Consider the following 27170-nt stretch of genomic DNA (forward strand, 5'->3'; position numbering starts at 1 on the left):
CCCTCCTTTTGCAGTTTCATCCTCTTCACTTTTAGGGATGGTTTCCGTTCTGGCCTCTCGTGTCATAACATAAAGTAACGTGTGCCTTTCAACCCTAAAATGTCATGCCTCGTATGGCTGGCATTTTAAAGTGAAGTTCAACTGAACTACTGCGGATTCAGATACTGTAACTGTCAGACAAACTTAACCCAAGAAATGAATTGATAGCATTTATAAATGACACTGGTTTAACACTTTTTTCTCTTTTCATGGTACTCAAGAAGAGAGATAAGTACTGGGCTAATGTACATCTTGAATGTTGTTTGCTTGAGCACTGAACTGCTACTTAATAGAAACCAAAACACAGGTTTATACAAGTCTCCTAATGTCAGAAGCCTGCACAGAACTGAACTCCAAAGCCATATGAGGAAATCCAATACATCTGAAGACCTCACATGTCAACATTCAGAAAAAGGGGAGTCAAATGTTGTGGAAAAAGATGGTAGCTCTCAAAGAAAACCACTGCAACATTGCCTGAGCTGCTTCCTTCTCCTCCTTCCTCTGCCCCCGCCAAGCAGTTATATTTCTAGAGGTACTCTAAGCCGGTGATTCTCAGTCTTTTCCCTATTGGATGTTCCTTTTTCAATAATAGGACCCCCACTGGAGCCCCTTCCATCAAGTGAGGGCACTTCTCCTAGTTAGCAATATGGAAAGACCAGGAGGGTTTTGCTCCAATTCTGAGAATCCATGTCTAAAGAAAAATGCATTCATGTTTGTTGACAGCCAGTCTAATAGCATATCTGCTTCCACAGGCACTATCATCTCTCTTCACGTCAGTAATTAGTGGTCTGTCACTGTTACAATCTGGAGAAGATTTCCCTGAACCAAATCCTGATTTCCCACATCTCATATTAAAGGTTATTAAATCAGATTATATCACCACTGCTTTTACACTCACTTATAGATAGTCTATAAGACATTGTGTGTGGGAAGAAAGGAATTTGACTGGAAGACATCTGAGGCATCACCCTCATTTGAATGCACTTTAATCACTCCTTTTTAGATTTAGTAAAATAATCCAAAGAACTATTTGATATTTCTTATGACTGCTCCAAAAATCCATTTCCATCAGGCCCAAAACTGAGTCTGGAATTTACCTGCGGAGTGTTGCAGACACATGACCCAGAATTAGACAGGAAAAAGAACTGCTTTATGGGTCAATCCTTCAGCCACTGAACTCGATGACAGTTTCATTCACCTTTTATTGACTCTCAGGAAGCAGTTTGGTTCAGGGATAGGGCACTGGACTGAGGGGGCCTGTTGGGTGACCTGAAGAAGTTTCTGTGCCTCAGTTTCTGGTGCCATCCACTTTGTAAAGCTAGGTATGTATTAATAAAAGCAGGATTAGTCCTTCCTTCATCTACCATTTCATTGGGGGTGGGGGAAGTGGATGTCTATTTTTTTTTTCCCCCTGTTTGACTATATGAATTTACTCTTTCAGAGAAATCAAAACAGCACTTCTCTGCCTCTAGCTAAGTATATCATCTAAAGAATTGATTTATGGCGCATGTACTGCAGTGAACAGGCCTTCCCATATGTGCAGTGGCACTCTACTCAAAATCATGCTACCAACCCAGACCCTGCCCACTGCCTTGAAGATAGCTGGATGGTTTTTTCATATTAAAATAGTCATCCTGGGGTGGTTTACACTTTTTTTTTTTTAGAAGTACTGTTTCATGCAGTCTCTCTGCAGACTCCAGTAAACGTATTTTATCACTGCATTAGTTCACATGCAGAAAGCATTCTTTGCAGACAGAAAATGAGATGCTTACATTTTGCAGAAATTGCTCTGGACATCAGAGAAGGGCTAGTACTGCATGACAACCACGTGTACCTACAACCTGAGTTTCACTGAGTGGTGTAAGATCAAGAATCTTGGTGTCAGCTCTGTTTGATTCACACAGTCTCAAACGTGACTGGATGCTAGGTGCTAATTAAGAGCTAGGTCAAGCCTTCAGGCTCAGTGCTGTGCAGTCCTAATTCCTTGCTCTTGCTCTGGAAGAACAAGTAATTTATTGCAGCGGTGAAAAGAGTTTGGCATACTTTTCCCCTTCCACCTGGCTTGATCAATGGCTGGCCTATTTGATGTGGGGGAGAATGCAGAAGCCATGTATTCATCCTCCCTGAGCCATGCCAACCCTGGCCACTTGCCCATGGATAGTCAAAATCTTTGCTATACAAGGGAATTGGAGTCACAATCTGGGTAGCCATAATGTAGCTGCATGTGGGTCTTTACTTCCCCATGCTCCCCTGGACTGTCTTTAGAGACTCGTTCTGGTTTTATTTACATTGGTTAACTCTTTATTGGCTTTCATGGATTTACTCCAGATGTTCACCTGAATGAGCTCAGAATCAGCTGCTTACAATAATTCATCCAAAAACATTAAGCCTGTGCAATTTGTGTGGTTCTGCTCTTCCCTTCTATGTTTTCTTTTGAATTGGTATAAATCACAGTAATAACATGTCAACATCATGGCAAGGCAAACAGTGAAACAGCCTGTCTGAGGCACAGCATTTTGTCAAACCTTTGTCTAAGATGCCTACCATCTAGTCTTAGGAAATCTGATAGTTTAGAATAAAGGAGGAGAAAAAAATCAACCATTATCCCCAATCTCGCCTTCATTTCAGGGAACTGAATTGCATACAAAGTAGTTTTGAAGAGTAGATTATAATGAAGCTTAAGAGGTTGTTTCTAAAATTGGTTTGATTTTATCTTTTTACAGGGCTTTCATAAAAGGAAATAATCTTTGAATAAATTATTTTCCTAAAAGAAGAGATCTTTATCCTCATTTGAGGCAAAGTGAAAGTAGAAAATCAATTCTATACCTTGAACGCTAATTAACTGACAGGCTGTAACTGCAGTCACCACTCATTCGTAGTGGGCTGACTTGACCTTTTTAGATAATCCTTTTTGCTGCCTGAATGTCACATGCAGTTTTTAGTTCATGTTTTGCTAGAATATAGTACAGCTGAGGCAAAAATTACAGTGTTATTGTGAAAGAGGAAGACAAATATAATTTGAGAGTGGGACAACTTGGTAGCAATTCAGAAGACAGCTGATAGATATTAAATAGCGGTTAAATGATTTTGTTATCGTTTTCTCTGTTTTATTTTGTAAATGAAATCAAGTTCTTGCTCATTTGAAAAAGAATGTCCTCTGGAAAATAGGAAATGAAACATGCTGATTTTAATAATGCATGAGCTAGATTTACTGTTGGAATCTGGTCTTGAGGGAGAAGCAAATGCTACTTTAGAAAAATAGCTTCTAATATCTGATGTAAAAAGAATTTTTGAAGATTAAGATTAAAGAAGAAAGTAGAGAAATAAGGTCAAAGGCTAACATGTGATAAGTACAGTAGGCTACCATAGATTAAAACAATTCTCAATAGCAGTCCTGCATTCAGTATATCAGTGTGAATTTTTTTTTAAATTGTGTTGTAAAATATTTGTAAACTTTTCCCACTACATATCTCTTGTGGCTTTACATTCCATGCCATTTGCAGTGGTAGTCATCAACAGATGTAATTTTCCTGTGGTACGTTTCTGGTCAGACCACATTAGGCCAGAAAATGTACCTTAGACATGTATGATTCACCTTGTGGGTCTAGCATAAATTTTCTGGCATAATGTGCCTCTCATTTAATTTGAAGGTATAGTCCAGTTGCCAGGGCACTAAACTCTGACTAGGTAGACTTGGGTTCAAGCCCCTGCTCTTCCACAATCTTCCTGTGTGGCTTGGCAAGTCATTTAGGGTACTACATTGCCCACATCGGCGAGCCACCTGGGTCAAGAGATTCGGGCTAGTAGTGCTTGCACTAGTGCTGTAAAAATGGCTGTGTAAACATCATTTAGAAGTTGTCTCAGGCTCTGAAGCTCCAGCCCATGCCACAACTTCAAAGCACTGTCTACACAGCTGTTTTTAGAATGGTAGTGTGAGCCCCGCTAGCCTGTCTCTCAGTCCAGGCTGGGAACTGGACTGGAATAGATTTTCAGTGGTATTTATTTATTTAGGTGCCTAAAGATGTATATAGGCAGCTAGTGGGATTTACAGAAGCACCTGAAGTCCGCTATTACAGTGGACATCAGGCACCTAGGCACTTTTGTAAATCCCACTAGGCACATGTTTGTACCTTTAAAATCTGGCCCTTAGTCTCTGTGCCTGAGTTCCCATCTGTAAAATGGGGATACTAGTACCTTATATAGATGTTATTTATGGATACATCCCTCTAAAATGTAATGCATATCTTGGGACATTTGCTGGGTAAATAGTCTCATGTAAGTCAAAGGGCTTCTTGCAGAGCATGAACTCGTAGCAAGAAGCATCTATCAGAATCTGGCCTTGTTGTTGTTGTTGTTGTTTACTTGTGATTCTTTAATCCTTATTCTTCTATTTTAAAATGTTTCAGTCACCAAGTGAGGGAACAGAATCACTAGGACATGGCTTAAGTAATAAATTGCGCACATATAAAGAATAGCAAATAGACAAAGGGAACTGTTCAAAAACCATCCGTTGCCGGAAAATTGATTGCCCAAATTGTTTAGCAAATACTTACAAACAATCAGAAATCCAAGTTGGTACTTGAATGATTTGCAAACAGTGAAAAAAAGACTAAATTTGTTTTTTCAATCTTCTATAAGTAGCTGTTTAGGTTATATGAAATATGATGACTTATAGTAATCTTCATATCTATACCAATAGGTTTCATTCAGTAATATTATAAAAGTATATTTTCCAAATCTTGAAATACTTCTTATTCAGGCATAACTCCTACTAAAACAAATGGACCTTAGACGTGAGCGGTTCTTGAAGAATCAGTTTGGTATTTTCTGCAGTGTCAGATATATGGGTATTTTCTTTCTTGCTTTTTTTTTTCTTCTTCTACAAATATACTTAATGTTGGGAGTGAAGGAGAACAAACATTCCATTTGTGTTTGAGTTCTCCTGTTTCCTCATTACAGTGGCTCATTGTGTGAGTGCAGGACAGGAATTTACTTCATGCTCCTCCCTTTGTCTGTCAGAGCTCAGGTGCCATAGACCAACTGGACTTTATTAGTCTTTGGCAACAATTGAGCCCTTGTTTATTTTATTTTTTGTGGGGAATGAAGTGGTTGGCATGCCCAGGTGCAACATGTACACTTATGCTATCTTCTAACAGCATTCAGTAGAACCAGGGAAAGTAGAGGCATCATCAGCTTATGTTGATATAAAAAGGGCAGTTTCATCATTAATGCAGCTCTTTAGAGGCAGTTGTCGTTTATTTTTATGCACTACTCAAAGAGAGAAGTAGAATACCATGTAAAAAGCACATGGTGCATTTGCCATTGTGCGGTTTCTTTTTCTGATTAAAAATTCTCTTTCCACCGTGTTCATTTTTTGCATTCAAACTTGGATGCATCTTCAGCCAAACACTGACCACAACTCTGAGCATGGCTGTGTGTTTTGGACATTCTTTGGGCAGCTGTCCTGCTGCATATGTGGGGAGGATGAGCATTAATTTAAAATGTCCGCATATACCACCAAATATAGTAATAAATCCTGTTCAAGACACTCTGCTGCATGTGTGTGTGTGTGTGTGGGGGGGGGGGCAGAGGAGGAGGAAAGAAATTGAATTTGAAATGAAGGCAACAATGTGGTGTCTGAATGTGAAACAGTTAGTAAACCTTATGTTTGTTTCCTTGCCTTTTGTATGCTCTATAGAAAACACCGCTGTTTATAGATCCCTGTTTTATTAGTTGCACTCACTAGTTCTGAAAGAGCTCTCCTGTGCTTTGGGCCTAATGTCTGCCTGCCTGGTGACCCCCCCTCCCTTTAAATTAGGAGAGCCTAAACTAAATTCTGTGATTTTTATAGTTCTATGCATGAGACTCCCTCCTGTTAAGACCCTGGCAAACACAAAATGAGTACAGTAATATTGGGCTTCATTTTGAAAAGCAGCCTTCAATCTGAGGTTACAAAATTGTGGCTTCATCTAATTGTGGACACAATTCATGGCATATAGACGCTTCACTACCTGATTTGGGACTGCAGTGAGGTAGCTAGATATGGAAGTGCTATGGATTGCATCTGCAATTAACTGTGGCCAAATTTTGGGCTTGCAACTAATTGCAAGGGCCAAATTGGAGGTTGGGTTCTTTTCAAAATGAGGGTTCTGGGACATTGTGAGAGATTGTGACAGATAAATAGCATGCTTACATGTAAAGATGAAGACAGAACTGGTTAAAAACACAAGATAGATTATTCAAGAGGAAAGACAAAGAGAATCTAAAACTGTGGATACGTATCCAGCTGAGTACCTTGGCTTCAGAAAGCTCTCTCTCATAATTGAGCTCAAAGATGCAATAAACGTTTGAATGAAGCAGATCCCCAGGACTGGACCTTATCTATGGACATACGATAAAGCATTTTGAGAGGAGGCTAAAGGCAGGTTTTTGGACAGCATAAACAACTGAAGGTACCTAAACAGAGGAAGTCAACAATTGTTGTTCCTCTTCTTAAGAATGGCAGGGATCCCTCTTCTCCAGGAAGCTAGCAGTCTGTATATTTAACTAGTCACTTCTATAACATCATGGAAAGAATGGTACAATTAGGGCTTCTATGGTGGCTTCTGAAAGAAGGGAGATGGCATACAGGCCTTGTATGGTGGCCTTTTGTCTGCTTGTTGTTGATGGATCCCTTATAAAGCCACCATAGTCATCAATGAGTCTTTTTGGATCTTAGTGCACCATTTGATAGAGTCTGGCATGATAAGTTCTCAGTGAAACTTAGAGAGATGGGAATTTGTGGCAAAATGTGCCTCTGGATAAGAGATTGCTAGAATACGAGAATACAATAGTAAGACTAAATGGTACTTTTTATGAAGACAAAGCCACTCAATGTAAGAGTTCCTCAGGGCTGTGTTTTCAGTCCTTCATTTCCTGATGAAATCCTCTGAACTGCCAGGTTGCTTGAAATCTGTATACATGTACAGAGATGATACTGTGCTTCATATCATGAAACAGTTGTATTGGAGAATGAATTAAATGACAACTTGGAAATTGTAAGTGGACTGGTAGAGGAACATAAATTCCAGCTGAATCTGGTATATTTTGGAATGACATTGGTCACAGAACTAAGGTTTGGACCCAAGTCATAAATATGGAAGCCAAAGCAAAGAAGAGACTAAAACATCAATGATGTAATTCCAGCACCAACTGGGTTTCACGTGTTAGGTCACTGAAAATAACATACTACTTGACAGTTCTCCCAATACTTGAATATGCCTCACCTCTCTGGTCACACATTGCTCCCAGCAGCCTTCCTAAGAATGACATTGTGCAGTCATCTGTAGTTCACCTGATAACTGGATCTGTAAGATCTACTCCAACAGCAGTTTGTGAACAAGCGTCTGATGTTCAACCTCTTGAGAATCATAGGAAAAAAACCAGTTAATTTCATATGGAAATTGTCTTCATTCTGTACCTGAATGTCATCACTGTTGAGAAACTGAAAAACCAAATCAAGACTGAAGTGATCATCTTGTTTCAAAAGAGGTGTAAAGGCTGCTGATGAAACAGCAGCATTTCTATTCATGTACCCTACAAACAGCAGGAGAAGCTTGAAGAAGCTTGTATACCCATTAATTCCTCCATGTGAACCTATTTACTTCAGTAAATGTCTCTTTCTTTTGAAACCTTGCTTTAAAGAACACCTCGACTTGGGTTCCCTAAGAAAAATTGTAGAAAAGACCATCCACAATGTCAATCACAAAGCAAACAGATCCATGTGTACACCAATGGTTTGTCAGACAAATACTTCATGAATGGTAATTGTGTGTCTACATCCAGTAGCCTAAATGGAGAGAGTACAAGAAACAGCATTAGCTTAGGATATATCAATTTGAATTATTTGGCTGAAATGAAAGCTGTTCTCAGTGCATTGCAAAAAAATAAACAAAGCAGAAATAGAGATGGATGTTCTCATGATTGTTGACTTGCAAGAAGCAATCCTCAGTTCTTTGAAAGAAATCAGAATGCAATCAACAATGCAGTTCATGAGGAGGATCAGCGAGCAAGGCAATACATTGATTTTTCAGTGGATTCCATCACATGTTGGTATATATTCCATCACAGGTTGGAGATAAGTGGCTGATGATCTGGCCAAAATTAAAAGATCAGAAACTCAGGTAGGAATGACAATGATCAAGGATATGAACACCCTATCAAGGAAAATATTAGCTGAAATAAATGTTCAAAAGATAAAAGATCCTTAGATTGATATTAAAGCATCTTGGAAAATAACATTCGCTATCGTGGGATTTAGACAAGATACTCCCCGGGAATGAAAATCAGTAGAGTTGGGACCAAGATACATACTCTGCAAGTTGTTGGGAGTAAGCTTAACACCTCCCCACTCTTTTGAACGTAATATTGCAAGGAAAAAGATGATCACTGGATCAAGCCCTTCCAAAGGACCCTGTATGAGTCACCAAATTCATTCTTGAACTTCAGGGCCTTATATGATTATTGTGGGACAAGAAAACAGCAGCAACATTAGGATAGGGTTACCTGGTGTAAATTGGCATAGCTCTGAAGTCAGTGGTGCTAAGATGATTTACACCACCTGAGGATCTGGTCCATTATTTTTAAATGTTTTCTTACTAAGATGCTGTGCCTAGCAAATGGGATTTTTGTGTTCCCACCACCACATCTTCCCTTAAACACTTCCTTCCGCCCACTAGGCCACAAACTTTCAGCTGAATAGTAAGAATTGTGAAACAAGGCAAGCTCTGTGAACACCTTGTTATAAAATACTAAAGTATTCTACGTGAATGCAATAATTATTATGAACTGTGCTGTTTGGGATTCTTACTATATTATAGTGCAATATGTTTTTATAAAGAAAGGGGTTAGGTCTGACATACTCATATCTCTAGATGAATGCACAATGATGTTTAGAATTGGCACCTCTGAAGGGAAGTTGACCTAGAAATGTATCTTATGGCATACATTTAGAAGTTTACCAATAAGTATAAAAAAATACAATTCTCAGTGAAAGTGCCAATTTGAAACAGGCCATTTTTATGATCAATACAAAAAAAAAAAAATCTGTGTAAATCTACTCAGCAGAAGATTGCATTTGGCATGTGTTTGTATACTTTTTATAAGAAATTATCATTTTTATGATCAATTTTCGTTCATATATTCATGCATCTACATTCTCACTCAAGCTTGCAGTGTAAATAGATAAAAATCCAAGAAATCAGCTTTGGCAGCTTCAAAGGAGAATTAATAATAATAATAATAAAAAAAAAGATTATATAACACTGTAATTTTAACAGGATAAAACTGTGAGATGTTTCCATAGTAACACTGCTGACAGCAATTGACTTGCCCTGGCATCTGGACATGTTTAAGGCTTATGACGTGACTGCAGGCAATACAAGAAGATTAGATTAAAAAAACCCATGATTGATACAAAGTTCAGAAATAACACATCATCCCTTTCTTAGGAAAAAAAATACAGACATTTCCAGTGAAGTTGTGCAATTCTGGAGTGACAATTACAGGATTATGAAGGTTGCTAATTGAGAGTCTGTTTACATTATTGCATGCAAACTTTTTCAGCTATGGCTATAGCCAAACATGACTGTAACATGCTTTGTGCTTATACACAATACTGTTGCAGACTGGGGGTTATCCTCACATTCAGAAAGCATGCTAAAAATTTGCTAACAGGATAGATTATATAAAGGTTTCTTCCAACCTGCCTGTCTTTAAATAATCCCTATCCACAGCTGGGTCTAGATTGGTGTTAAAACTGTGCATGCTACGATAAAACTGGAAAACAGCTAGGAAATGGTAGTCCATAAAAGTTCTGAAAGAAATGTACTTGTCATCTGTTTTCCAACAGGTCTTGCAGTTAGTACAGTTTTACTCTTTGTGTCTAGAGGGCGTTAGTGTTAAGTCCCATCTACACTGAAGAAAATATCAGGTATGGGGAGCCAGTTACATCATAATAATTTAACACAGTTACAACCTAACACAAAGACCTGAGGCGTCTATTCAATAAAGCACTTAAGCACACGCTTAACTTTTAGCCTTAGGCATGTGTTTGAGCCCCATTGAATCAGGCTTTAAAGTAGGTTGTGTATATATCAACACTAGAAACACTACAGCAGCATGGCTGCAGGTGCACCACTGTTGTGTGGATACAACTACAGCAATGGAAAGGGTTCTTCTGAGACTGAGTAACTAGGTCAATAGAAGAATCTTCCATCGACCTAGCAATGTCTGCGCTAGGGCTTAGGTTGGCTTAAATATGTTTCACAGGGCATGACATTTTTTGGAGCCCTGAGCAATGTGATTAAGATGCCCTAACTTTGTAGTGTAGAACAGCCCTTGGTTAGCTGGGAAAAACAATACATTCCTTGCCACAACGTCTCTTTCTGCATACTTCACTTAAATGACTCATAGTCTAATGAGCATTAAAAAGTCTCTCATTTTTGAGGAATCTTAAGAGGAAAATATGTGTTAAATGTTGTTGGGTTATAGAGGGAGAAGTTGGACCCGGCTGTAGGAAAAGTTTGCTGTAATCCAGAAGATCTGCAGTACTCTGGGCAAGGTACTTATCAAAAACTTTTCAAAGGTAACATTACCATGAGAACTATAACAAAATATTAATAATGGAGCTCTTAAAATTCCCAGTGTGATAATGGTGTTGAAGAGGAAGGAAGAGATTAATTTTCTTAGTTCTTAGACCAGGCTGACTTGGTGCTCTGATGCTGTGTTGTAAAAAGAATGGTTTGTTTTGCCAGACAATATCTGAATAAGCTTCCACATATTCCATCATTAATCTCCAGCTATTCATTTTGTTGCATCCAGTATGTGCCCTGATTCCATTAAATTGTATTAATGCTGACTTTTCTTTTGCCAAAAACTCTAAATTAATGCATTGACCATATTTCCTTTTTAAGCAGGAGACTGTCACAGCAGGTGAGGAGAAGACAACTGAGATTGCTGAGGAGGAGAGTGAGGTACATATGAACAGCAGTAGGAGGGTGTATGTTCTTTAATATCTCAAGAAAAGGATCACAAAGTTGTATGTTGGGTGGTTTTTGTTTCCGTGTTATCAATATGCAGGCCAACAAAATATGATTGTGTGCTAGCTAAAACATCTCTCAATTCAATGGAAACCTATTTTAGAACCTTTCTGTTGCAGTAGTATACTATCATAAATATTTGAAGACAGGGAACAATGTGGCTATATGTTAGAAGGTGATACAATGATGTTTCTATTGACATTTAGAGAGAACAGAAAATATGTTGCCATGGAGTCTGAATGACTTTAACACTTCCAGTGAATTTGTTTGTCTGGGCTCCTAATAGTGTCTTTTAAAAAATAGCTTCCATTCATCATTCCATTCTTCTAGCATGCTAAGCCCTAAACTGAAACAGAAGTTGGAAAATAATTACCTTATCACTTTATTTTCTAAAGCACAAATTGGGCATTTAATTAGTTATGGTTAAAATTAAATTAAAAACAACTAAAAAGTTAAATGAAATATTAAGACCAGGTGACCTCAGAGAGACTGTTTGTTTTAAGTTATGTTCTCATATGGGTGGGAGAACATAAACTACTTATTCTGGATCTTTGTTTATTAAAGTGAAACCTTGAAAATACATTTTAAAATATGTTGAGTACCACAAGAGGATTTCAGAACTAGTGAATGGAAATTAAATGCAGAAATAGGAAAAGGAATAGAAAAATAAAGAAACTATAACCTTTGATAACTAATCAGTTTGGATCCAATCCTGCAAAGTGCTGACTACCTCTCTTTTTATTAGTTTTTGAATGTTGGTATGTAAATATTTGCAAAAAGATCATATACACATTCTGGTTTTGGACGATTTTAACTCCAATGGACCAAATTCTGCTCTCACGTATGCTAGTGTAAATTTGGAATAAATGTACTACAGTCAGTAAAGTTATTCCAAATTTATGCCAGGGTAACTGCGGATAGAATTTGGTTCATTGACTTCACTAGAGTCGCTAAGTCATTACATTAATGTGAATGGAGAATCAGGTTTGCAGTGTAATGGTGATTTTTTCCCATTTAAATAGAAAATTATTGGCCCGATTCACCACTGCATTATTCCAATTTTACACCAGCATAGCTGCATTGAAATCAGTGGAATTACACAGGCATGACACTGGACTAATACAGCCAGTCAAGTCCCACTTGTCTCAATTTGAGGGTTGAAATAGTACGAAATACAAGCATGTTAATTCTAGAGCATTTGGCTTGTCAGTCTTGATATGTGTGTTCCAGCATCTAGTATTCAAGAAATCCCTTACTGTCCCCAAAGGGCAATCTGACTAATGTCTTCAAACTGTTCATCAAGCTCTCTAATATAGTGTATATGTAAACTCAACCTGTCTTGCAAAGTACATTCACCCCCACATATATTCATCAATTTTTAAAATCTCGTATTTAAAATAACAATATTTATTCAATGCATAAGAGCTGCCAAACTATATCCATTTAGTCCTGTGTCTTTCAGCAGAGGGTGGTATGTGATGCTTGAGAAAGACACCCACACATACACTCCATTATTCATTTAGCCAATTGTGCAGTACTGTACATGGGAAATCCATCCAGATCTCCACAAGCAATGGATTTATTCCCTAAAGCATGAGCATTATTCCTCTAGCATTATATTAGGTTACTTAGCTACAATTATAATTAATGATCATAAAAATAATCCTGTCCCTTTTTAAATCCATTGGGGCTGATCTTCAGTTGGTGAAAAGTGGCATACATTATTCAAGTCAAGCATTATGGGCCAGATCCTATTACTTACACATCTTTTTGTATACAGGAGGGTTAGTTTACAATATGCAATCAGATAGCATATGTAGATATACAAGTACCTGTATGATTCACCACCACTGTCTAGGCAGGGTAAAGTTATGGTCCCACTGAAGTAAATGGGAATGGAGCCAGAATTTCATCCTAAAACAGCGATGGGGCTAATTCAAGATTTTGAGATTGAAATTCAAAATGATAGAGAGAAATGGACCAATACAGACCAATCAAGTCCCACTTGTCTAAATCTGAGGGTTGAAATAGTACCAAATACAACCATAGATCATTTGGCTTTGCAACTCAAAATGATAGAAATGACATCATTTTTGTCACTTTCCCTTGTAATATTTGCAAAACCCCAATATGTATGGTTTTTTCTTTTTTTGTTATTCTATTTTCACAAGAATGAAAGAGGTCCAGGACACAAGATAATCATAGAGTTTGTTGATAGTAGGTCATCCTCATAGATTATTGTCCCTTACAGGATTCAGAAACCCAGCCAGATCCCTCCATCTCTGGGTTCTGTCTAGGGCTACAGCACACTCATCCATGGATAACCCTATTCTTCGATATGTGCATAAGGCCAATCCACCCACACGAATTTACTTGTGGGTTAAAAGTCTCCTGCATCAAAATTCAGATGGGAACAGCAAGGCCACATCATCCCTTGGCCCATGCTGTGCTGAGTACCTATCTGGAGACAGCTTAACAAAGGGCCAAATGTACATACAAGGTAATTGGCCTCATCCATGATTAAATAGTATTATTCACTACCAGCTTTATATTAAGCAGCAAAGAACAGGGTCTCTTCTAATCAGTTCCTCATATTCCTGAGATGAGATCCCGGCAAGACAATTTCTGAACATCAGTCAAACTTTCCCTGCGAGATTCCTAACATCCACAACCTTCTGTTGTACAGATGTGTGGGTGAACATCTGCTGGATGAATGTTCACCTGTAGCATGGCCAAAGTGTCTTTAAGCCAGCGTTGCAGATGAAAAATCAGGGCCAAATATATAAAAACTTTTGTATGTGACAAATGTTTTAGATACCATACCTAAGGGCCAAAGGATCTGGGCATATGTTTTATACTGATCTAACTGTAGATCCTACATTATTATTTCGTCATTATCTTAATTCAGTCTTTGATTATATCAGCCTCTGCTGATGTAACTTAGTTATCAGGCCCCTTCACTATGAAAAATCCACTTAGAGGACTTTGTGGCAGAATCAGAAAATCTCTGCAGAGGAGCTCAGAGAGAGGGCAGTCCAGTTCCAAAAGTAGGTGACACTAGCTGGGGAGGGGATGAGGCTAGGGCATCCATTCATTGTGTTCCTATGGAATGGCAGCCCTGTTGAAAGCTGCCCTTCTCCCATGCGGAAAGTGCAGTGCCGACCCTTTCTACCCTCCCCTAGAGGCCAATCCTCCAGCAGTGCAGCTTTAAGGCAAATGAGCTCTCAAACTCTGCTTCAAAACCTTTTTTTAAAATTGTAGAGTATGTTTTATTTCTATGCCCAGCAAGAAGCCATCCCACTATGCAGCAGTATAGCTTTAAATCAGTTTTTAATTTTTAATGCCTTAGAAAAGGCTCCCTGCAGAAGTAACTTTTGAGGATGCCACTAAAACTAAGGAAGTATCATATGAGGTTTTTTCCGAACTATAATCATTATGGAAGTTAGCATTATGCTCTCCACATTCTACCTAAGGTGCAGAATAGCAGATAAGAGTGTGATTCTCCTTCTATTTATTTGATGTAAATACAGAGCCACTCGGCTGAAATCAATGGAGTGTTACAATGGTATAAAACTAGTGTGGGATCACAATAAAGTCTATTGCATTGTCTAATGGATCTAAATAAGTGAAGTGACACCAGCCACTATAGATATGTCAAAGACTGGAGCGTTTTAAAGTGACCTGGGTGTAGTTGGTGAATAGGTGATGTCCAGAATGATGGATGTGGCTGAATGGTTTCCATTTTCTGTTGGCTGTAGATGGTAGCTGTAGCTGAAGGCACTGGTACAGCTGAAAATGCTGTTGTAACTGAAGCCAATGAAGACGCTGTTGCTGTTGCAGTTGCAGTTGCTGTTGTTGAAACTGAAAATGCTGATGGTGACAAACCTAAAATAGAAGAGAAGGAAGCAGAGGTGGCTCAGGTAAGACTGTGTCGGGATGCTTCCTGAAGCTCTACACAAAAGAAAATATTGGACTTTCATGTCTCCTTGGCCTGAGCTGCCACAATACCCCATTCTGAGTAGAGTGATGCCTTATCTGTCCATACTGGCCCCCATTCTGTTTTAAGTGGCACTGGTATAAATCAAGAGTAGCTCCACTATGCCAAAGTATACCACCTGGGAATCTGGCCCAGGATGCCAAAAATCATTTCTGACAGCTTTACGACTGATAGATTCACTCTCAGCCGTGTTCCTGGGATCATAACAGGCTGAATTAATCCTAAAGCTAAGCAGAAGCTATTTCATTCCATTAGCTATAAATCTTGAGAACCGTGGTTGTTAAACAGCTTTCAGACTCTTCAAATGTGTTTCTTATCTAACTGCTCCTCCTCTTGACAAACACGATCAAGTGGCCTGGTGTTCAGAGAGGCTGAGCACGCATGTACTTCCCATTGAAGTCAATAGGAGCTGTGAGTGCTCAACAGGGAAGAAAGGGTGTAACTCCCACTGATTTCCCTTGGGCACCAAACTGCTCTTTTGCCTCTGTAAATCTCCCCCTGGCACCTCTGAAAGTCAGGCCTCGAATTCCATGTAACTCTAGAAGAAATAAATTACAAGGGGATTCTAGTGCATGGTCAGGTTGGTTTCCAGCAACTGGAGACCAAAGAAAAGACCCCAAGTGGTACTCTGGCACTCTAGGGCTCAAGGACTTCCATGTCATGATTACCTTAGGCTTTCCACATGTTTGTTTCAATCACCCTCCTGTTGTTTCTCTCCTTAGAGTGTAAGCTCTTCAGGTTGTGGATTGCTTTTTGTTACATGCTTATGCAGTGCCTCACACAATGAAGTTGGGGCCCCCAGGTGCTACCACAGTACAAATAGTTAATAATAATTCAATAATCAGACCAGTCTCTTACCCAATACAATTCTCTCTTTATGTAGGGTCTGGGTTATTTTTTAAGTCAGACTATATAAAATAAGCTATTGATAAGCCCGGTCATCCTCCCCTTCTACCTGCTTCCCCACAGAGCGGTGGGAAAAGAGGTACAGATTAAGATTTGGAAAATGGGGAACTCATTTACACAACCTCCCCCTCACGCATCGGTTAATGAGCAATACTGCAGAGTGGGGGAGAGCTATTTCACTTGAGTACCAGGCTGAGTTGGATATATTGGCCAGGTGAATAGCTGGCCTATGCAGCTTTTGAGGGTTGTGTGCCCCAGCCAGCTGCATAAAATCATGTTGGAACCAGGGGCCTTATGTTAACATGATTTGTAATGGGCTGCACACAGTCTCTTCTCTCATTTATGCTGATGTAAATCAGGAGTAACTTCCCTGAAATCAGTGGACTTTAAATGGTGATAAGCTATTGCAAGTGAATATAGAGTGCCTGGTTTTGATCTCTCATAACATTTACACTAGTGTTACTCCACCGACATCAATGGAGTTACTTCTGATTTATGGCAATGTTATGGCTGATCCAAAGTGCTTTGAAGTTAATGGAAGTTCTGCCATGAATTTCAGTGGATGTTGGACGGGGGCCTAGAGTGAAAACAGAATAAGGTGCAGAGTATTTTATCATCTGCTATGATGATAGTCATATTCCATGAATAGTAATATAGAGAACTGACATGGGGAGGAATGGAGACTGGTAGTCACAAAATGGGGGGATATTATGCCCTAGATGCACTGATATAGCTCTTCTCAATGAGATCAGCTGTGCATGAGAGGAAAATACATCCATGTTTTCTCTCATAAGTAGAAAAGCAAAGAAGTTGGGATTTGTTACATGCTTTTTAGAAGTAATCTCTCTGATTTCTCCTTTCCTGTTTTTCCAGGAAAAAGTCAGCAGCATCCCTTCACTAGTAATAGAACCAGCATCAAACAACGAAGAGGAAGGGGAGGAACATGAAGTCATAGAGAACGAATCTCAAGATGTTGTGGAATCTCCGGACAGCCAGGGCATTGCAAGTGCTGCCAATGAAATTTCACAGGCTGTAAGTGAGCAAAAAACCATTGAGGAAATCCAAACTACATCCTCTGAAGAACAGCCTATATCAGCGGATGATGCAGCCCATGGAATGCCACCTGGCTTTCTCTTTAAGGTATATTTGAGTATTTAGTCACTCTCTTATTTTAAGCATTCCTTTAAACCTAGCATCAAGCAAAATGTAAGTAAGTATATCCAGGGGCACTGTTCATTTAGGCTGATGGCTGTGCGGTTAAATAGCAAAAATGTCAAGCTATTTTCTTTTAATAGTTTTTTCTACATAAAGGGAGCAATAAAACTTCACTTGTACTGTTGTTAATGTTAAACATGATCCATGTACAATTATGGCATTCAGTCAAATGTGCAAGTACATTAATCTAATCAGAGCAGTGAAAATATTTTAATAAATAGGGAGAATTTCTATGGCCTATGTTATGCAGCAGGTTAGACTAGATGATCAAAATGTTCCTTTCTGGCCTTAAAATCTACCAGTACAAACCTGGCCCCATTGAAATTAATGAGACGTTTACAATTGACTTCAGTGGAGACCAGCTTTCACATATTATTAGAGTAGCTTTTAAAGTGATCTTGTTGAAAAGTATTACATAATTCAGGGGGCAGGTCTGAGAAATTCTGCCTTAAGTGTCTGTTGGCTTTCAAGAACCTTTGTGTTTCTTGGTTTCCAGGGTACCTAATATTTCTTATTTCAGAATGACTGACTAGTAGACAAGCTCAGTGAAAGTGAATGAAGTTCACGTGCTCCATATTATAATTTGGATAGTTCAGTCGAATTAGTCCCATTATGCCCTGCTATTTTGGATTGTTTTTTCTCATCTCATACACAAGTGTTCTTCGTGAACGTTAGAAATAACGCTTAGGTCAGAGTGAGACATGTCTTGTGACTAGGACTTAGAGTAACACTGTCAGTGTTCCTTTATTTGTCACCAAACTCTCATGAGTTAAGGGAGTATGCACACCTACCATCCATGGCTTTGTTGCTGTTTTTTCTTGGGCTGTTGCAGTGATGCCCTGGGACTAGTTGCTGTCAAGGAAACTACAAGAGGGTATAAACTTATGGCGATGGAATTATTTAGTTAAGCTGATCTGTTTGCAGAGCCAAACTGTCCATTTGTCAGTAATTACTTGTTGAAATGAGAAAATATCATAGCACTTATTTACAGCAAACAAGTGCTTTCCAATCCACATTGCAGGATTCCCTATACCCACATCTTTATTTGACCACTGGAATTGTACCATATTTCTCACTATTATTGCAAGGAGGATTGCTTCAGGAAGATGGTTCCTTCAAGGGACAGATCAAAGGCCCAGAACCCCAGCTGTCACTAGGGCATCAGCATCACTCTAAGTCCCTATACAGTTTGCCTCAGATAGGGTGGCCAAATCTTTTCAGTCTTCCTCAGGCAAGCTTTCAGTGACATCACTGGGAGCTTTGGATGAATAAGGACAGCAGGATTTGTCCAAACAGCAGTACTTATGAGATGTTACAGTATCGCCAATCCTCCAGATCCTGTGAATAGGAGTTGAGTACCACCCCCGCCCTGCAACTGAAGGAATGAGTGGATAATTAAATTCAAGTGCATATTTCTTCATGGAAGATAACAGAAAAATCTGGAATTTATGGACATGTCAACACAAAACATTTGAGTGTATGAGCAATAATATCAGTTTAAATAGAGGAAATGCCATGGCAGTGTGTTTGAGAGTTTGAAAGCACGATACAAGTGCACATTATTAAACCTGATTTGCGAGAGAGAGAATTGTTTCTGCTTCATTTTTCCTGGTACTTTACCTTGATGACATCTACATGTTTTGTATTCTTTTCTTCAGGTTGAAGCTCTACATGATTTTGAGGCAGCTAATTCTGATGAGCTTAATTTAAAACGAGGAGATACTGTCCTAGTAATCTCTTCTGAAACCACAGCTGACCAGGTAAAAAACAGAGGAACCCTTTCTTTTGCTATTTTTCCTTTCCTGGAAATCCTTCCAACAATCTAGAGTTAATAAGAAGTCCAGTCATTTAAAATGTTGCTGTTAGTAGAAAATATTAATACTTAAACTGTCTTCATACTTAATTTTCATCTAAGAGTAAAAGGCAGTTTTGATTGACTTAGAAATGCAGCATATGTATTGATGGTATGATTTAACTTTCAATATGGACCAAGATTCTTCTAAATTTCATTTGACTGCTTTAAATCATTCTTTAAATGAGTTTACCGCTCTCTCTCTCTCTCTCTCTCTCTCTCTCTCACACACACACACACACACACACACACACACACACACACAGAGTAGGTGCATACATATAGTGCATTAGGTCACTAACATCTTGTTTTAACATTGCAGCAAAATTGATTATGTGGTAAGCTAGTCTTGGGAGCTTATACATCTAGAATTGAACAGATCAAATCCATCCAAATTAGGCCATAGAGCGCATTATGGTCAAAAATTGTGTAACTCGACAACTAAATTGAGTGTAGGTAACTCTCCTGGCTAGAAGTCTAAACCTTCCACAGTATTGGTTCTGGAAACACTGTTAAATCCTGCAGTCCTCTACCCAGCCAACACACCCAGCCCTCCAATGGTATTGGCTGTGGAGGATCCAGGCCCCCCAAAAAGTGTTCAGGTTGTTGATATAAGATTGGCAACATGAGCTTTATTTCTTGGGAACATGCAAAGATGTTTTCATTTCATTTAAATGTTAAACATTTGCAATAGTAAAATTAAAACATTTTTAAATAGAAGATACAATGTTATACTGTAAACGCTGGCCTCAGCTAAAGCCCCTTGAAGTCAATGGAAAGACTCCTAATGGAGAAGGCCGAATAACATCGTAGCTCCAGATCACAACTGGATTTGAACAAAAAGCATCCCTCACAATGGTAGTGTCGTTGTTATCAAGCTTTGCTTGAAATATGGATCTACCCTTCTTCCATAGGCAGTGTAGAAATGATTTTACTTTTTCAAATGGTCCAAGGAAGGTACTGCAACTGTTTTACCATGCTTACTATTTAGTTCCCCAGTGGTAGGGAAAGATGTGATGAGCATGCCTCTATTTTTGTCATTTTGAAGCCTGATCCTGCAAATATGTAGTGGTGGGAATAATGCTTACCACCCTGAATAACCCTATTGTCTTCTATAGGACTATTCAGGATGTTTAGCACTATTCCTGACAGCATATGTTTAGAACATTGGGCCCTAGTAATATTCCTTTTAAGGAGTGCTGATGGTATCAACTAATCTTTTGCTTTAATATATGAACAGGATAACTTGTCTGTTTTACATTTCTAGTATACTGTACTGGATACTTTTTTCAGCATGACCCTACATTCTTCTTACAAGTCTACATTCTGCTATCCTTACTCAAGTTGAATAGTACTCTTACTCCATTTGTAGTCCTCTTTATTCTAATGGCATTACGTGCAGAGTAAGGTTCTACTCAACGTGAGGATGACAGAATCAGGCTCAAAGCTACTTAGGCCCCCAACTTCCACTGAGGTCAATCAGCTTAGTCTTTTCTAGGTTAATCTATGAAGATATATTATTCTCATGTTGTCATTAATTGGAGTAAATTGTGTGCATTGATGGAGAAAATAGACTTTCATAGATTCAGGTTTCTGAGGCTCTTCAGTTAGTGTCTATTACCATTCTGTGCACATTTGCCCTTCATGTTTATCATCATCATTAAACTTAATCTCTTTGTCCTCCACTAGGGTACTCTCTGGTATTATACTGAGTTTTTTCTTTATCTCAAATGTTCGTTTCCCTGCCGCCCTCTAAATTGGCCTGTCTACAGCCATATTTCTTATACATGGGGTAGTTTCAATTCATAGTTTCAGATCATATCAACCAAGAACACTTTTGTGCTTGTTTGATGCTGCTGGCTCCACTTTTTCTAATATACTTGAATTGAACTGATTAAGGTTAGATTTACTTATCACCTGTTCCTAGCAGAAGCTGCCACCGTCTATACTAAGAAAACTGTCAATCATCCCCCATGCTTGAAAAAAAAATTCCTAGTTAAATTTACCCTGGTTTATTTCACTGCCAGGCTAAATGCTGTCATCCTCACCTGCTGAAGTGGTACTGAATCCGGACTAGTTAGAAAGCCACTTCATCACTGAGTGAGGCTTCAGAAAGCTAGTGAATAATCATGCTTTGATTCTAATTTGTACTCTATTGAAATTCTAGCAAGAGCACTGACTCTACCTGTACATCACGATGATTAAAAAAAAAAATCACAATGCAACGTAAGGAGTTTCCTCCATGTCTCATCATTTTGTAGCCAACTGGCTAATATGCTTAAAAACAGCCTCTAACTTGGGGACTACAATATTATGGATCCAGTTAAGGGTGCTCACAGTTTTGTAAGTGCAGTCACTTCTGGGCAAAAATTATTAATTTTAAATGGCCAGTATACAAACACTTGCATACGCAGGTCAGGCACCTCAGTTCCCCTGTGGATCTAGCTTTAAAGTCCAGACGTTAAAACCTAAAAAAAACTCCACTTAGCTGCCACCTAACCTTGTAGGCACTTAAGTTTCTGTTCATTGAGGTCCCTACATGCCTAAAGTTCTGGTTGTGCACACAACTGTGTGACAGCCACTGCCTACTCCCCCAAGAGCTTGGTGTTCCCTCTCCGCACAACCTCGCATGCGGAACCTGATTTGGTAGACTTGCTCAGAGACTACCTGAGTGCAAGATTTAGAGATGAGAGCAGAGAATATATTTTATTATAAGCAGAGCTGGTAGTACTCCATCAAGTTAAGTTTCCCCAACACTTCCCTCTGTAAGACCCTGTTTTCAGTTGGTTTAACTTTACATGAAACATTTCCAAAAATCCAGCCTGAGGAGAAGACATCTGGCATGGGAAAATTCAGACAAGATTATTATAGTTTGGCAAAGTACCATTGGCGTATGTGCATTTCAAATCTTGGAGTTCCTTGATAGTGGAAGAGCCAAGAACTGTTGTCAACCAGTGGCTGCCACTGCAGTAACCAGAGTGAAGTATCCTGAATAAAAAGGGGAGCGTTCAGGACTACTGGAAAGGGGAAAAAAAAAAACCATTTTTTTCTAGCTGGGTGGTGGAAGGTTCCCCTCTTTGCCCCCTCCCCCCCCACAGAGAGAGAGACACACAAACTAAGGATGCTAATATTAAAGACTATGCATTTTAAAATGCATCCTCCAACTGTGCACCTATAAAATCCTGTCTACCTTTTTTCTTGCAGGAGGCTGGCTGGCTGACAGGCATTAAAGAATCTGATTGGCTCCAGTATGGAGATGCAGTAACCTATAAGGGACTTTTCCCAGAGAACTTCACAAAGTCCTTGGAGTAATTCTCAGCTCAGGCATAACAGTGTTATAAGAAGCTCAGTCAGTAGGTTTTTAAATCTCTTGGAAATGCAGGAACCCACTTTTGTAGTTAAACTGCTAATGGTTTACAGACTGATGCCAGACAAACATATCAAATGAGCATGAATGCAAAGAGTTAAGCTAGCATCGCCTGAAGCAGTAGCTGAAAAAAAAATTGAGAAATGTCCTTATTCGTTCACAAGTGTGTGGCAACAGGTTTGTTTGTGCTTTGTCAGAGCTATGGTGATCCTGTATTTGATCCTTTCCCATGAAATCTACAATTAGCCTCCTCACTACCAGAACCTTAACTTCTCTGCACTAAGTGTATCGTATTGAGTTGCTGCACTACAGAAGATTTTATTAGTAATCCTTAGTAATGAGGTCAAACTATTACATTTTATGTGTTTTAAAAAAATGAACTGCTGCAAAGTTTTTCAATGTTACTTTTGAAAATAAATGCACAGATGCTTGTGTGTATTATAAGTGCATACAAATATATATGCATTAACACGTTACCCTCCATTGTAGTTCTTTGACTCTGTAGTCTCATCGATATATGCATTGCTCTTACATGGTCTGGCATTACAGTAAATAGTTTTGTTCCAAAACAAAGCTAGCTGCTCCCTTGCCAAAACATTATACAGTATCTGTGTTTGTAATGTGAAATTTTCATTCTGGGATGAACAATTATAATGATCACCTTCAAAGCTGCTAAAACAATGGAAGGCATGGCTCAGTCTCCTCTACTTCTAGCTGCGATAGTTTGAGATGGTGTGGATGGAGTGGTTATAATGCTAATCTATACTTTAAGTGGCTGAATTATGAAAACAAAATTAATATCTAAAAAGGACAAAACAAATATATTTTCACTATATGTATTTATGCAGCTCACCTTCACAGATCCTTTTAAAATAAGGTATATAATGTATCCTGTATCAAGAAGTCATCTGTACCTATTATGTTTTTCAGTGTTGTGTCATTCAAAATAAACCTTTGAGCCAAAAGAAGCTGTTTCTTTTTTAGAGTGTTTTTGAAGTTGGAATTATATTAATTCCAATTTAACCAAACACAATTCCTCTCTCCCCTCCAAAGACACCCAGCAGAACAGGTACCCACATGTATAACACAGACCATCTCATTCCTGTCCTTCAAAATTTGTCTGAGTTAGTTTCTGACCCTAGTGAGTGAAGGAGCTTACCTGGGATTTGGCTTAATGCACAGTTGCAGCTCACATTTTCTACTCTGCATCCTTTGTCCATTTATTTTACTTTGCATTCCAGTCTTTAAAAGAAAATCTTCCATGAACTAATTCCATTGTTTGTGGGGAGTGTGTATCTGGAGGAACATCTTATATTTTCTTAGAGCTTTGGTTCCTTTTCTTAATGCCTGGTTCCACATCCATTCGTGGACTTGCTAGGACTCTTGGTCGTGTAGCTCCCGCAGCCTTGGAAGTTCTTGGCTTGAGTGACCCAGAGACAAGGATTTCATTTATAGGAATCAAAACTTTTCAACAGTTTTGGTCTGGTGCAGTAGGCCCCAAACTCTGCTTTCACAAGTTTGAAGTGGTCAATGAGACCCAGTGTTGCTGGTGTTTGTCACAGCGTTAATGTCCTCATAGCCCACATCGCTTTAAATGGTGTTTGACAGCGACACGTCATTAATTCTCTGAAAATAAGTTTAAAAAATCTGCATTAAATGGAACACGTTCACCACCTCTTTCCTGGAATCACTGCTGTCTCTCATCTCCCGACAGCAAGTGACTGAGGACTCCAGGCCCCGTTGTGTCAGAGCTGTAGAGGCGAGATTTGACCAAAAGAGGCAGGAGGACACAGTGATCAGCTGAGTGTCTTAATTTAACCAATGTGGACTGTACTTTGCACACTTGAGTGTTCTAAGTGCATCTGAGACTGTGTCCCCCCACGACTACTTCAGTGCCCTTGGTGCTAGTCTCACTGCCAAAGCCAATAGAATCTGGTATGCAGTCTACACGAGAATTCACACACAGACCATCTATATTATCCAGAGTCAACAGCCTTCATGGATACTTTTTGACATGCCCCACAAATACCATGTGACTATTTTCTTCATCTTGCAATTTCACCTCCCTTTTTAAAAGAAAAACGGCAGTTCACAAGTCAACAAGATACCAGAAATAATAAGACCCACTAATAATGGCCCAGCACCCGGACACTCTAAGTACAGATGTGGATTATGTGCTGCAGGTTACTGCTAAGTGTGGCTGATATGGCAGTAGGAAAATCCTCCTGCTAGAACAGAGCCATTCCCAGTCCTTCTGAGTCCCTGCAGTACATGGGCTGCACGCAGCCAGAGGTACAGATGCAGAGGAAGGTTTCAGGTGCCTGCTTGAAGTGTGTCAGCCTCCGGCAAGTCTAATTTCAGATTAGCCCTGCCAGACACCGATGAAGGGGCACCCTACATCTGTGCACTGTTACTGCTTGCAGTCAAGCAGGAAGGACTCCGAAGGTTTGGAGTAGAATCAGTTCAACAGCAGGAATCCATCGCCACTACCTCTCCCTGCCACGCAAAAAGGTAGGGAGGGGGAGATGTGGAAGGAGGTAACAGGTGGGCTTCAGTATTTAAAGGTCCTACGGATGCAGACAGGGCTTGCCGTTTCAGGAAGGGAGAAATTAGAAAGAGGGGGAAATATTTTTATTGGCAGCAGGGGGGTTGCAGTAGCCAGCTTTGAGGGTTTGAAGGAGAAATGTTATTTATTTTACAATAACTTGAGTTCTTCTAGATCAGTGTTTCTCAATTGGGGTTCCGCAGAACCCCAGGGTTCCGCGAGCAGCTGTTCTCTGCGCCGCCGATCAGCTGTTCTCCACGCCACCGAAAAAGCGATGAGGTCCCGGATTTTTCGGCGGAGAGTATCAAGGGTAAGGAAAATGGAAGTTAGAAATGCTGACCCTGTTGTTTGAAATTTGTTATATAATTTGCTTATATCAACTTTTTTTTGGCCCCACATGTAAAAATACTCTTAAGAGTTTGGGGGGGTTCCGCAATTATTTATGGAGTTCAAAAGGATTCCGTGGCCAAATTTAATTGAGAAACGCCGTTCTAGATGTTTTGTCCCTGGGGATGGTACCTGTGGGCTCTCAACTGGACAGTTCAAAGCAATGTCTGCAGAGCAGCACCTCATGCCTCCAAGTAAGGTCATATAAGGGTGGTGGCAAACCCGCCGCCACTCACATTCTTGTCAACTCCAAAGCAGACCCTCCACGGCTGAGGGGAAGGAGAGCAAGAGGAGGGGCACCCCTAGCAACAAAACATCATGACACAGGCAAGTTATTGTAAAGGCACATAACCTCGCCTCCTCCTTCAAGTATACATCTCTATGGGTGCTCCACTGTAGGATACTCCCGAGCAGTAACTCAATAGAGAAGGAGGGTGCTGAGGAGGCTAGACCAAGACGGTTTGGAGGATGGCATTGCCAAAAATAGTATCATCCATGGAAGCAGGTAAGATGGCGTAATGCTTGGCAAAGGTATGAATGGAAGGCCAAGTTGCAGTCCTACAAGTTTCTGTTATGGGGTCATCCTTCAGTAAAGCTGTACATGTGACCTGAGCTCTAGTGGATTGTGTTGTCTCTTTGAGGGGGCTGCATCCCACTAGATCCACAGCAGGTTAAGATGGCAACTCGAAACCCTCTTTGAAGTCTGAGTGGAAATAGGTTGATCCTATTCATCCTATCCACAAATTATACAAATAGCCTAGGAGAGGCCCTGAAGGTCTTAGACCAGTCAAGGTAGAAGGTGAGGGCCATTCGGACATCTACCATATGTAGGCTGGTCTCTTTTCTGAGAAGTATGAAGTTTTGGGTAGAATTCTGGCAGCCAAATCTTTTGATTATTGTGGTATTCCAAAGAGAACTTCAGGAGAAAGCGAGGATTAGGTGCAGTGTTACCTTGTCTTTATGAATAGGTGGTATAAAGTGGGTCAGCCATAACAACACTGAGCTCTCCCATTTGTCTAGCTGAAGCTCTGGTTATCGAGAACAAAGTCTTGCCTCCATCTCTCCCTCAAGAAGAGGTAGCCATCAGTTCAAATGGAGGTTTCCTCAGGGCCCAGCGAATCAAACTGGGGTCCCACTGATGGGCCAGATTCTGTATGGGGAGAAAGAAGTGTAAGCTCTTGAGGAATCTAGCAGTAATAGGGTGGGCAAAGACTGAGAACCCTTAGAGGAGTGAACGTACAGTTGTTACAGTGGCTAAACATACTCTGAGCTCATTGATAAAACTTGCATCTTTAAATCCACCAAATAGTCCAGGACTTTGGAGAGCTGAGGTTTGGGAAGAGTGAAGAGAACACAAGCAGTGAAAGCATTTCTACTTTTGAAGGTAAGTTTTGCGAGTACATGGTTTCCTGATAGATAGGAGAACTGAGTAGTCTGTATATGAACAGGTTATCTAGCAACCATGCTCACAGATTCAAGGAGGAGGGATGGATCAGGGTCTTTGGGTTCTGCAACAGGAGATCCTTCGCCTCTCTGTGGCAATGCCTCTCAGGAAGGATGTTCGAGTACCACACTTGTTTTGACCAAGAAGGTGCTCTGAGGAGAACAGTCTTTCCTGACACAGTTTGACTAAGGTCTTGAGGACTAGAGGTAGACAGATAAGTCTACAATAGGCTATGGGGCTACAGTGTTATGAGGCCATCTCCCAATGAGTTGTGGCCATATCCTCCCATGGAGCAGAAAAGACATTGTTCGGGGTGGTAAAGGAGTCTACTTCTGTGAAG

General features: G+C 39.8%; 1 protein-coding gene across 3 annotated transcripts in view; it reads left to right on the forward strand.

Moving 5' to 3' along the window:
- AMPH (amphiphysin) overlaps positions 1-23422 on the forward strand; it is a 163792-nt gene extending 140370 nt beyond the window's left edge. For 2 of the 3 annotated variants that reach the window (XM_067550403.1, XM_067550405.1), the window contains 5 exons: positions 10992-11051; positions 14876-15037; positions 16894-17160; positions 18894-18995; positions 22292-23422. In XM_067550403.1, the coding sequence (XP_067406504.1) occupies positions 10992-11051; positions 14876-15037; positions 16894-17160; positions 18894-18995; positions 22292-22399 (699 nt within the window). In that variant the 3' untranslated portion in view covers positions 22400-23422. The remainder of the gene's footprint in view (positions 1-10991; positions 11052-14875; positions 15038-16893; positions 17161-18893; positions 18996-22291) is intronic. The other variant, XM_067550404.1, reaches the window with a different exon arrangement.
- The last annotated feature ends 3748 nt before the right edge of the window (positions 23423-27170 follow it).

This window comes from Emydura macquarii, unplaced genomic scaffold (genome assembly GCF_026122565.2).
Source record: "Emydura macquarii macquarii isolate MOO-44397 ecotype Brisbane River unplaced genomic scaffold, CSIRO-AGI_Emac_v2 contig_1263, whole genome shotgun sequence".
NCBI lineage: Eukaryota > Metazoa > Chordata > Testudines > Chelidae > Emydura > Emydura macquarii.